Source organism: Netta rufina (genome assembly GCF_964035555.1).
Source record: "Netta rufina genome assembly, chromosome: 36".
Lineage (NCBI taxonomy): Eukaryota > Metazoa > Chordata > Aves > Anseriformes > Anatidae > Netta > Netta rufina.
In genome coordinates, this window is record NC_140160.1 from 342,210 (window position 1) to 355,001 (window position 12,792).

At 58.0% G+C, this 12,792-nt stretch overlaps 1 protein-coding gene across 1 annotated transcript; it reads right to left on the minus strand.

Moving 5' to 3' along the window:
• Positions 1-191: 191 nt before the first annotated feature.
• CLASRP (CLK4 associating serine/arginine rich protein) lies at positions 192-11,333 on the minus strand (the record flags this gene model as incomplete). Its single annotated transcript, XM_084304184.1, is given in 26 exon segments — positions 192-220; positions 525-607; positions 711-741; positions 893-951; positions 1,106-1,164; positions 1,665-1,704; positions 3,173-3,352; positions 5,119-5,161; positions 5,164-5,182; positions 5,184-5,291; positions 5,293-5,368; positions 5,617-5,856; positions 5,982-6,023; positions 6,291-6,364; positions 6,478-6,556; positions 6,649-6,745; positions 6,827-6,836; positions 6,838-6,973; positions 7,051-7,135; positions 7,235-7,265; positions 7,267-7,315; positions 8,794-8,813; positions 8,815-8,844; positions 8,846-8,897; positions 9,154-9,251; positions 11,232-11,333. Coding segments are annotated over 26 exon segments (1,872 nt in total).
• Positions 11,334-12,792: the final 1,459 nt, after the last annotated feature.

Sequence of the window (12,792 nt, forward strand, 5' to 3'; positions counted from 1 at the left end):
TGTTTTTTTTTTTTTTTAAACATTTTTTCCTTTATTAACACCAAACTCTCCCTGCAGCCCCTCAGTGGCGGTAGTGGGGGCTCCGGGAGCGGGACCGGGGAGCGCCTGCGGGGGGGGGGAAAGGGGTTGAGAAGGGGCTCGGCCCCCCCGGGACCCCCCCGGGACCCCCCCCAGCCCCACACGTGTGGGACCTACCTCCTGGAGGAGCTGTACTCCCGGCCTGCAAGGCAGAAAGGGGGCGATGAGACAGCACCAAGACCCCCCCACAGACCCATTTCCACCTTTTTTTTCCCCCAAAATCAGCCTCTGCTCCTTATTTCCCCCCCACACACCCTTTATTCCCCCCCCCCCCCAGGAGCTGCAGCAGGAGGGCGCTGCCTTCCCCGCACCCCCCTGCCCTCCCCTCGCCCCTTTTTTAAATTTTAGGGCCTCAAAACAATTTTTGGGGTCCCTCCCCGAAATTTTGGGCCCCCCCCCCAAAAAATTTGGGGCCCCCCCCCCACCAAAAAATTCGGGGCACTCACTGTAACGAGGGGACGGGGACCGGCTCTGCCGGCTGTACTGCCGCTCCCACTCCTCCCGCTCCTTCTCGCGCCGCTCTCGCTCCCTGAAGGGGGGGCAAAATAAGTTAAAAAACGAGGAATTTGGGCAATTTATACCCAACTTTGCCCCCCCCCCCCGGGAGGAAGGAGAAAGGGGGGGGGCTTTACTTCATGCGGATCTTCCGCGCCATGCCCGCAGCTCGTCCCTACCGCTCCTGAAAGAGAGAAACGAGCGCGCCCTGAGGCCGGGTCCTGCCCTAAAAGGGGCCCCCCCAGGACAAACCGTGCCCCCCCCCCAGCCCCTTTATGCCCCCCCCAGCCCCTTTGTGCCCCCCCCGTGCCCCCCCCACCTGTCCTCTCGTGCTCCTGCTGCAGCATTTTCTCCTGCGCTGCCTTTTTGTCGGCTTTACTGCGGGGGAGGAAGAGAGCGGGGAGCTCAGAAAGGGGGGGGGGAGGAAAGCTCTGGGGGGGGGGAATCGGGTTGGTTTTGGGGGTGGGGGGGTGGAAAAGGGCAATTTTGGGGTGTGGGGGGGCTGTGAGGGGGGGGTTTTTAGTGCCTACACTGCCGGTTCAGAGCCTTCTGCATGCGCAGCTTCAGCTTCTCCTGCGGCGTCAGCTTGGGCTGCAAGCAAAGCGGGGCCGCGTGTGAGCCGGGGGGGGGGCATGGGGACACAGACAGCCCCCCCCCGACCCCCCCAATCCCCCCCCCAAACCCAACCCCGAGCCCCCAGCTCCCCATCCGTGCCCCCTACCGGAGCCACCAACACCCCCGGGGACGTTTGCCCCCCCTCTCACCCCCTCCCCAAAAGCCCCCCCACCCCAATTTTTCCCCCGGGGGGGGGGGCCGAGCAGGGCCAAACCGCAGCCCCCACCCCTCAGGGACCACCCCCACAGGGTGACACCTGCAAATGCCCCCCCCCAAACACCTTTTAGGGACCACCGGGCACGGCCCCGAGCCCCACAGGGACCCCGGGGACAACCCGGGGGGGGTCCCCACCACCCTCCCCCCCCCCACGGAGGGGCGCGGGGGGGGGCCGGGGCGCCGGCCCCGCACCTCCTCCAGCCCTTAAAGTCTGCTCGGCTTGGTGCGGATAAAGGAGGGGAGGTTAAATTCTTACTGACTTTGGCAGCTCCTGTCTCTTTACCAGCAGCAGCGTCAGCCCTGCGGGGGGGGGAAAAATGAAGAAAATTAAGGAAAAAGTCAAAAAAGTCAAAAAAAAAAAACAACACGGGGGGAGCGCGGGTGGAGGCTGGCACCGGGGAGGAAATAAAGTGAAGTAGATCAAGGTTTGGGATCAAGGAGGGAGGTGGAAAGAAAGAAATATGAATTTTAAATAGCAGGGGAGGGAAAAAAATAAATGAAAATAGAAGAAAATTTGAAATATGGGGGGTGGGGGGCACACAGGTGGAGTCTGGCAGGGGGAAGGGAAGAAAATAAATCAAAAAGAAATCAAAATTTTAAATAAAAGATTGAGGTTGGACACGGGGTGAAGCCAGGCACAGGGGAGGGGAAAAATAAAGGAAAATAAAGGAAAATAAAGGAAAATAAAGGAAAATTTGAAATCAAGGAGGGAGGAGAGTGGAGGCGGAGCCTGATGTGGGGGAGGGAAGAAAATAAATTGAAATAAATAAAAATTTGGGATAAAAGAGGGAGGGTGAGTGCAGGTGGAGCCTGGTGGGGGGAAGAAAATAAATGAAAATAAATAAAAATTTTGAGTAAAAGAGGAAGGGTGGGCACAGGCGAGGCCAGCAGGGGGAAGAACGAAAGAAATGAAAGTAAATACAAGTTTTAAATAGCAGGAAAGAAAATAAATGAAAATCGATGAAAATTTTGAATAGAAGAGGGAGGGCGAGCACAGGTGGAGCCTGGCATGGGGAAGGGAAGAAAATAAGTAAAAATAGATAAAAATTTTGAATAAAAGAGGGAGGGCGAGCACAGGTGGAACCCAGTGTGGAGAAGGGAAAAAAATAAATGAAAATCAATAAAAATTTTAAATAAAGGAGGGAGGGCAGCACAGGCAGAGCCTGGCATGGGGAAAGGAAGAAAATAAAATAGAATAGATAAAAATAAATGAAAATTTATATAAATTTAGGATAAAAGATGGAGGGTGAGTGCAGGCCAGCACAGAGGAGGGAAGAAAATAAATTAAAATTGATGTAAATTTTGGATAAAAGAGGGCGGGTGGGCACAGGTGAAGCCTGGGATAGGGAAAAAAAAAAAAAAGAAATGAAAGTAAATACAAATTTTGAATACCAGGAAAGAAAATAAATGAAAAATCAGTAAAAATTTTAAATAAAGGAGGGAGGGCGAGCACAGGCGGAGCCTGGCATGGGAAAAGGAAGAAAATAAATAAAAATTGATGTAAATTTTGGATAAAAGAGGGCGGGTGGGTGCAGGCAGAGCCTGGCAAGGAAGAAAATAAATGAAAATTTATATAAATTTAGGATAAAAGATAGAGGGTGAGTGCAGGTGGAACCCAGCACAGGGGAAGGAAGAAAATAAATAAAAATTGATGTAAATTTTGGATAAAAGAGGGCGGGTGAGCGCGGGAGGAGCCCGGCACGGGGAAAAGCAGCAAATAAACGAAAATGGGTAAAAATTGGAGGAAAAAGGAGGGGGGGGGGCTCACTTTTTCAGTTTCTCCCCCACGGCCGGCGAGGCTGCGGGGCGCGGGGGCTTGTCGCGGGGCGGCGAGGCCGAGCGGGAGGCGCTGGGGCTGGGCGAGGCGCTGGGGCTGCGGCTGCTGCTGCTCCAGCGGCGACTCGAGCGGGCTCCCCTCCGGCAGCGCTCCCCCGAGCGGGATCGGCTCCTGCGGGGGGGTGAAAAGGGGGGGGTTACGGGGTGAAAAGGGGCCCCCCCCGAAAGCTGAGGGGGTGCCGGGGTGGGGGGAGAAGGGAGGAGGGTGGGGAGGGTGGGGAGGGGGGGAGAGGCGCAGGGTGGGAGGGGGGGGTTGGGGTTTTGGTGAGGGTTTGGGGGGTTTGTTGGGGTGTGGGGGCACTGATGGGGGGCTCGGGGACAAACCCATAGTCCTGGGGACTAATTGGGGACAACGGGGACAAACCCAGGATCCCGGAGACACACCCAGGCTCCCGGTAACAAACTGAGGATTCCAAGGGTAAACACGGGATCCCGGGGACAAACTGGGGACCCTGGGGACAAATTAGGGATCCCAATGACCAACCTGGGATCCTGGGGACAAATTGGGGATCCAGGGACACACTGGGGACCCCGGGGACAAACCCAAGCTCTTTGGGGACAAACTGGGGATCCTAATGACAAACCCTGGATCCTGGAGACAAACTGGAGCTCCTGGGGATAAATTAGGGACTCTGGGGACAAAGCCAGGCTCCTGGTAACAATTTGGGGATCCCACTGATAAACCTGGGATCCTGGTGGCAAATTGGGGATCCTGGGGACAAACTCAAGCTCCCAGGGACAAATTGGGGACCCCAGGGACAAACCTGGGCTCCGTGGGACAATTTGGGGACCCTGGGACAAACCCGGGCTCCTGGGGACAATTTGGGGACCCTGGGGACAAATTAGGGATCCCAACGACCAACCTGGGATCCTGGGGGACAAATTGGGGATCCCAGGGACACATTGGGGACCCTGGGGACAAACCCAGGCTCCTGGTAACAATTTGGGGACCCTGGGGACAAACCCGGGCTCTGGGGACAATTTGGGGACCCTGGGGACAAACCTGAGCTCCTGGGGACAAACTGGGGACCCCAGTGACAAACCTAAGCTCCTGGGGACAAACTGGGGATCCTGGGGATAAATTAGGGAGCCTGGGGACAAACCCAGGCTCCTGGGGACAATTTGGGGATCCCAAGGATAAACCTGAGATTCTGGGGACACATTGGGGATCCTGGTGGCAAACTGGGGATCCTGGGGACAAACCCAAGCTCCCAGGGACAAACTGGGGACCCCAGGGACAAACCTGAGCTCCTGGGGACAATTTGGGGATCCCAATGACAAACCCGGGAGCCCAGGACACAATGGGGATACTGGTGGCAAACTGGGGACCCCAGGGACAAACCCGGGCTCCTGGGGACAATTTGGGGACCCTGGGGACAAACCTGAGCTCCTGGGGACAAATTAGGGATCCCAATGACAAAGCCGGGATACCAGGGACAATTTGGGGACCCCAGGGACACATTGGGGACCCCGGGGACAAAGCCAGGCTCCTGGGGACAAACTGGAGCTCCTGGGGATAAATTAGGGAGCCTGGGGACAAACCCAGGCTCCTGGGAACAATTTGGGGATCCCAATGACAAACCCGGGCTCCTGGGGACAATTTGGGGACCCTGGGGACAAACCTGAGCTCCTGGGGACAATTTGGGGATCCCAATGACCAACCTGGGATCCCGGGGACAATTTGGGGACCCCAGGGACGAGCCCAAGCTGCACTGGAGAGGCCGCCACGCGTGGGGGCTCACCCTCTGCGGGGCCACGACGAGCCCCACACCGCCCCCACCCCAAAAGAACCCACCCAGACCCCACAAAGAATGCCCAGAGTGGGTGGGGGGGACACCACCACGGGGGGGGGGGGGTGTCCATATCCTGGGGACCCACCTGGATCGGCGCCGGGAGCCGTAGCGGTAGCCCCGGTCGGGGAATAGGACCGGGAACGGCGGCGGACTGTCCCGGGAGCCCCCCCCCGAATAACGGCGGCTGCGGGAGCGGGACCGGGAGTAGCGGCGGCTGCGGGAGCGGCGGTAGCGGCCCGAGCGGTGGTGGGCGCCGCGGGTGCGAGCGGGAGCTGGAGCGGGAGCTGGAGGTCGAGGAGGAGGAGGGCGAGGAGGAGGAGGACGAAGAGCGGCGCCTGGAAAGGGGGGGACACGGGGCGAGCCGTTCGTGGACGGGGTGGGGCGTCGCAACCCCGGCTTCCCTCCCCCGGGGCTCTTGAAGAGCGCCAAAACCCTTTCATTTCAACCCAAATCCGAGCCACCCTCGTCCCCTCACCCCCCGGGGAGGCCGCGAGGCGTGGCGCCGAGCCTCAAACCCCCCCCTCCCGCGGCGATTCCACCCAAAAAGGGGGCAAAAAGGGGCAAAAGGGGGGGGGTTACCGACCGGGCCGAGGCGCTATGACCTGCCGCGGCGCTGCCCGGTTGCCCCGGGGGGCAGCGCTGCTTGCCCGGGGCGGCGGCGGAGGCGTTGGAGCTTTTCCCGGTGGCGGCGGCGGCGGCTTGAGCGGCCGCAGCCTCCTCGTCGCTGCCTCCGAAGCTGGTGATGAAAGTGATCTTCTCCTCGTGGCCCGGGGAAGGAGAGCGGGAGCGGGAGCGGGATTCCGAGGTGGATTCCGAAGGGGAGCTGAAAAAAAAAAAAACAAAAAAAAAAAAAAAACAGAAAAAAAAAAAAAAAAAAAAGCGGTGGATTTGCCCAAAACGCCCCCTTCCGAACTCAAAATTCGGGGGAAGTCGCCAGCTCGGTCTCACCGTTTGTAAGGGTCGTAGGTGGGGCTGTCTCTGCGGGCGTAGCTGCAGGGAAAAGGCCAAAAATAAAAAAAATAAAAAGGGAATTAGGTAAATCAGGGGAATGAGGTAAATTAGGGGAATGAGATAAATCAGGGGAATGAGATAAATTAGGGGAATGAGATAAATTAGAGGAATGAGATAAATTAGGGGAATGAGGTAAATTAGGGGAATGAGATCAATTAGGGGAATGAGGTCAATTAGGGGAATTCTTAGGGGATGGAGAAGGGCCGGGGGGGTTGGGGGGAGGGCGTGGGGGTGGTGGGTGCTCACCTCGGGGGGCTGATCTTGCGCCCTTTGAGGCGTTTCTCCCGGAATTCCCTCCGCTGGCGGCGGGAGCGGCGGCCCTAGGGGGGGAAAAACAGAGCTCGGGGGGGGGCCACGGCTCGGTGGGGAGCTCCCCCGGGAATTTTTGGGGGTCCCTAAAGCAGCCGGAGCCCCCCCCCCGCGGCCCCCTCACCGAATACATGGCCTTCTCCTCTTCCAGCGCCTTGGCGTTTTTAATGGCTTCGGCTTCCTCCTTGTCCTTCCTCAGCATCCTTCCCCGGGGAGCAGAGACCCTCAGCAGGGGGTGCCCGTGGAGGGGGGGGGGAAATTTGGGGGCCGGGGGGGCATTTTTGGGGTCCCCTACCTGACGAAATCGCCGTCGGCCATGCCGTAGGTGGTCGCCTGCTTGTTGAGGTCGGCCACTTGCTCCTGGTTCAGCTCGTCCACGTCCACCTCCACGTCTGGGGCAGAGCACGGGGGGGCTCAGACCATGCCCCCCCCCCAAAAAATAATGAACCAGGGGGGCGCGGGGGCGGCGTTACCGATATCGGGGGATGACTTCGTCCTCGTCCGTGTTGCTGTCTTCCTCGGAGTCTTCCTCCTCGCCCCGTTTCTCCAGGGAGTTCTCCAGCTCGGCCACGGTGCTGTCCTCGTACGTGTAGCCGATGGAGGCCTTCTTCTCCGCCAGCCTGAGGTGGGGGGGGGCTCAGCTCAGCCCCCCCAGGGAGAAAACCGCCCCCCATCCCTTTTCCTGCCCCCCCCTCACTTCTTTTTCTCGTCTTCGTTGGGTTTCTGCAGCCCCCCGTAGAGCTCGTCGATGTAGATCTGGTAGAGGCACTGCTCCTCCGAGACTGCAACGGCACCGGGGGGGGGTCAGCGGCGTGCTGTGGGGGGGGGCGCATCCTGCACGGCCCCCCCCCCGGGTTGGGGGCCCCTCCCGGGTCACTCACTGCCCGCGAAGTCGTTCTGCACCAGGCCCCGGGTACCGCTCGTAGTTGCATTTCCTCTCGTCCGACTCCTGCTCGGGGGAGCTGAAAAATGGGGGGGGGGGCGTTAGGGTGGGATTCCCTCAAAAAAAACGTTAAAAACCCTCAAAAACAAACTTTAAACCCTCAAAAACAAAACTTTAAACCCTCAAAAAAAATCTTAAAAAACCTTAAAAAAAAATCTTAAAAAAACCTTAAAACCCCTTAAAAACCCTCAAAACAAAACCTTAAAAGCCCTCAAAAATAAACCTTAAAACCCTCAAAAACAAACTTAAAAGCCCTCAAAGAAAAGCTTAAAAACCTCAAAAAAAAAAAAAAACTTAAAAAACCTTAAAACCCCTTAAAAACCCTCAAAACAAAACCTTAAAAGCCCTCAAAAATAAACCTTAAAACCCTCAAAAACAAACTTAAAAGCCCTCAAAGAAAAGCTTAAAAACCCTCAAAAAAAAAAAAAAAACTTAAAAAACCTTAAAACCCCTTAAAAACCCTCAAAACAAAACCTTAAAACCCCTCAAAAACAACCTTAAAACCCCTCAGAAAAAAGCTTAAAAAACCTTAAAACCCCTTAAAAACCCTCAAAATAAAACCTTAAAACCCTCAAAAAAACGTTAAAAACCCTCAAAAAAAGCTTAAAAACCCTTAAAACCCCTTAAAAACCCTCAAAACAAAACCTTAAAAGCCCTCAAAAATAAACCTTAAAACCCCTCAAAAACAAACTTAAAACCCTCAAAAAAAGCTTAAAAACCCTCAAAAAAAAAAAAGCTTAAAAACCTTAAAATCCCTTAAAAGCCCTCAAAATAAAACCTTAAAAACTCTCAAAGAAAAGCTTAAAAACCCTCAAAAAAATTAAAAAACCTTAAAACCCCATAAAACCCCTCAAATTAAACCTTAAGATCCCTCAAAAAAAAAAAAAAAAAAAAAAAAAACTTTAAAAAAACTCCAAAAACCCTCAACAAACCCTTAAAAATACTTAAAAAACCCTAAAAAGGGGTCCCCCCTACAAGCATCACGGCGTGCCTCACCAGGACCCCCCCCACCCCCCCCCCCAGGTCCTTACCACCTCCCTCCCCTTTTTTCCCTATTTTTTTCCCTTTTTTTTTTCAATTTTTTTCCCCATTTTTTCCCAGTTTTTTCCCTATTTTTCCCTTTTTTCCCCCTACTTTTTTTTCCATTTTTTCCCCATTTTTTTCCCTACTTTTTTCCCACTTTTTTCCCATTTTTTCCTATTTTTTTCCCATTTTTTCCCTATTTTTTCCCCATTTTTTCCCTATATTTTTTCCTACTTTTTTCCCAATTCTGACTTTTTTCTTCCCACCCCCCCCAGGGCTGCCCTCCACCCCCCACCCACCAGAAACCCGCTGTCGGTTCCCTCCCCCCCCCCCCCCCCCCCTCCCCATTACGCGCTCTCCAGCTCACCCCATTAACACTGGGCCCCCCAAACTGGTCCCAGTACGCAAACCGGGGGCTACCCCAGCCCCGTGACCCCCCTGAACCCCCCCCGGACCCCCCCCCCGGGGCCTTACACGGGGCTGAGCAGCGGGGGGGGTGTACATGGGGATGTAATCCAGGTGCGCCCCGCACGTCGAAGCGATCGATCATATTATTGGTGTCCCCCTGCCACGGCATCCTATAGGGACATGGGGGGGGGCTCAGCGCCCCGAACCCCCCCCCCCAGAAAAAATAAAGCCCCCCCCGGGATAAAAAAGCCCCCTGGGGGGATAAAACACCCCGATTTAGGGCTGGGATGAAGCCAAACGCCCCCCATGGGGTGGCGGAGAGCCCCCGGGATGGGTTTGGGGCCCCCACCCCCGTAATGGGGACCCCCCCCCCGGTAATGGGGGCCCCCCCAGGAAGGATTTGGGGCCCCCCCCCGTGTCACTGACATGTTGACGGGGCTCTCGGCGGCGAGGGCGACGGCGGAGTCGAGGTGGATCTTGCAGGCTCGGCCGTGCACTTGTAGGAACTGGGCAGGGTCCTTTTTCTGGGGGGGGGGGGGGGCAAAAATGGGGAGAAAACGTCAAAAAATGGGATTGCGGCACGGGACGGGGGGGTGGGGAACCCAGGGGGGGTTGGGGAACTCGTAGTCAGGCCCTAAGTTGCTCATCTTCCCCCTTTTCTGCCCCAAAATTGGGAATAAACATGGCAGTGCTGCCCCCAAACTGCCCCCAGCCCCTAAACCTCATCCCCCACCCCCCAAAGTCCCCCAACCCCCCCCCCCAAATCCCCTCCCAATCCCCTAATATTCCCCCAAATCCCCCCCAAATGCCCCAAACCCCCACCCCCAAGCCCCCCGACCCTCCCCAAAATCCCCCAAACCCCCTCCCAAATCACCCCAAATTCCCCCAAAACCGCCTCCCAAATCCCTCCGAAGCCCCCTCCCAAATCCCCCAAACCCCCTCCCAACCCCCCCCCAAATCCCCCAAGCCCCATCCCAAACCCCCCAAAATCCCAAATGCCCCCCAAATCCCCTCCAAATCCCCCAAACCCCCTCCCAACCCCCTCCAGATCCCCCAACCCCCAAAAAATCCCCAAATCCCCCCCAAAGTCCCCCAAACCCCCTCCCAATCTCCCCCAACACCCCCCAAAATCCCCAAATGCCCCCCAAACCCCCCAAATCCCCCTAACCCCCTTATATCCCCCCCAACCCCCCCCAAAACCCCTTATATCCCCCAAGCCCCCTCCCAAATCCCCCCAAAATCCTCAAATTTCCCCCCCAGCCCTCCCCAAAATCCCCAAATGCCCCCCCAAACACCCCCCAAAGTCCCCCAACTCCCCCCCCATATCCCCCCCCAACCCCCTTATATCCCCCCAACCCCCCCCAAATCCCCCACCCCCCCTCCCAACCCCCCTCCCACCCCCCCAAACTCCCCAAAAATCCCCAAATGCCTCCCAAACCCCCCTCCCAAATCCCCCAAATGCCCCCCAACCGCCCCCAAAACCCCCAAACCCCCTCCCAAATCCCCCAAAATCCCCAATTCCCCCCCAATTACCCCTAACCCTTTCCAATACGAACCCCCCACTCCCCCCTAACCCCCCCCAAAACCCCTTATATCCCCCCCAAACCCTCCCAACCCCCTCATATCCCCCCCAGCCCCCCCAAATCCCCTCCCAAATCCCCCTAAAATCCTCAAATTCCCCCCCAAATCTCCCCAACCCCCCCCAACCCTCCCCAAAATCCCCAAATTCCCCCCCCACTCCCCTTATACCCCCCCAACCCCTTTATATCCCCCCCAATGCCCCCCAACCCCCTTTTTCCCCCCCAACCCCCTTATATCCCCCCCCCAACCCACCTCTAACCCCCTTATATCCCCCCCAACCCCCTTTTTCCCCCCCAACCCCCCTCTAACCCCCTTTTTGCCCCCCCAAAGCCCTTTTTCGCCCCCCAACCCCTTTTCCCAACCCCCTTTCCCCCCCCCAACCCCTTTATAGCCCCCCCAACCCCTTTATAGCCCCCCCAACCCCCTTTATACCCCCCAACCCCCTTTTTCCCCCCCCAACCCCCTCATATCCCCCCCCCCCAAACCCCTTTTTCCCCCCCCAACCCCTTTTCCCAACCCCCTTTTCCCCCCCAAACCCCTTTTTTCCCCCCCCAACCCCTTTTCCCAACCCCCTTCCCCCCCCAACCCCCTTTATATCCCCCCCACCCCCCCCCAAAACCCCCATATCCCCCCCCAACCCCCCCCAAACCCCCTTTTCCCCCCCCCAACCCCCTTATATCCCCCCCCAACCCCCTTTTTCCCCCCCCAAACCCCCTTTATATCCCCCCAACCCCCTCTAACCCCCCCCAACCCCCTTTCCCCCCCCCCCCAACCCCCTTTTTTCCCCCCCCCCAACCCCATAATTCTTTCGGGGTGGCAATGGGGGGGGGGTTGTTTTGCCCCGGGGGGGGGTTGTTTTGCCCCGGGGGGGGGGTTGTTTTGCCCCGGGGGGGGGTTGTTTTGTCCCGGGGGGGGGGGCACACACAATTTTTCTCGTAGTACTCTCGGCGGCGCTCGGCGCGTTTCTTGTAGTCCACCATCATCCCCCGCAGCTTGCGCTCGTGCTTGCGCGCCTCGTGCCACATCCTGACGGGGGGGGGGGGGGGCACGGGGGGGGGGGCCCGCCTATTGGGGGGGGGGGGGGGAGACCCCCGGTGTATGGGGGGGGGCGGTTGTTTAATTGGGGGGGGCGGTTAATTGATTTGGGGGGGGTGGGAAATGGGGAGGGGGGGGGTAGGAGAGGATGGGGAGGCTCTGGGTTTGGGGGGGAGCACCCAATTTTTTTTGGGGGGGGGGGCACCCAAATTTTTTCGGGGGGGCACCTAATTTTTTTTTGGGGGGGGAACCCAATTTTTTTTTTTGGGGGGGGGGGCCGTTTATTTATTTGGGGGGGGCGTTGGGAAATGGGGAGGGGGGGGGGTTAGGGGATGATGGGGAGGCTCTGGGTTTGTGGGGGGGATGGGGGGGCACCCAAATATTTTTTTTTGGGGGGGGGGGGCACCCAATTATTTTTTTTGGGGGGGGAGTGTTTATTTATTTGGGGGGGTTGGGAAATAGAAGGGGGGAGTTTAGGGAGGAGAATGGGGAGGCTTCAGGTTTGGGAATGGGGGGGGCACCCAAATTTTATTATCTTATTTTGGGGGGGGGGGGGGGGGGGGGCACAACGCAATATTGGAGGCTTCAGGTTTGGGAATGGGGGGGGCACCCCAAATTTTATTATCTTATTTTGGGGGGGGGGGGGGGGGGGGGGGGCACAACGCAATATTTTTTTTTGGGGGGGGTACTGGGAAAACCCTATTTTTTTTTTGGGGGGGGGGCACAATAGAATCGGGGAGACCCTGATTGGGGGGGGGGGGCCCTGGGAGACCCTTTTTTTGGGGGGGGGGGGTTATATGGAGGGAGGAAGAATTGGGGGGGGCACCTTTTTTTTTTTTGGGGGGGGGGGACACAACATTTTTTAAGTTAGAATGGGGACACCCCAGGTTTGGAGAGGGGGGGACACCCAATTTTTTTAATTTTTTTTTTTTGGGGGGGGGGAGGGGCACTGGGGAGACCCCTTTTGGGGGGAGGGGCAGCTTGGGGGGGGGGCGTTTTTTTTTTGGGGGGGGGCGCAGGGAACGGGAGAATCCCGCTGGGGGGGGGCAGGGAAGGAACAAGAGACCCCTTTTTTTTTTGGGGGGGGGGGGTGTGGAGGCCCCCGTTTTTTTTTTTGGGGGGGGGGGGGGGGGGGAGACGCCGGTTGGGGTGGGGGAGGGGCGGGGGAGGCCGCGGTTTGGCGGGAGGGGCACGGGGGGGCCCGGTTTGAGGGAAACGAAATGGGGGGGGGGGGGGGGGAGGGGGAGGCCCCGGGGTTGGATTTGGGGTCGGGGGCTTGGGGGGGGGGCCCCGGTTCGCGGGGGGGGGGGCCCCGGGGGGGGGGGGGGGGGGGGCCCGGAGCCACTCACCGCCGGGCCCGCGGCCACGGAGCGCCCCCGGAAGCGGGAAGTGAAGGCGCTGCCGGGGGCAGGGGGGAAGGGACGGGAGGGCGGGCCGCTCATTGGGCAG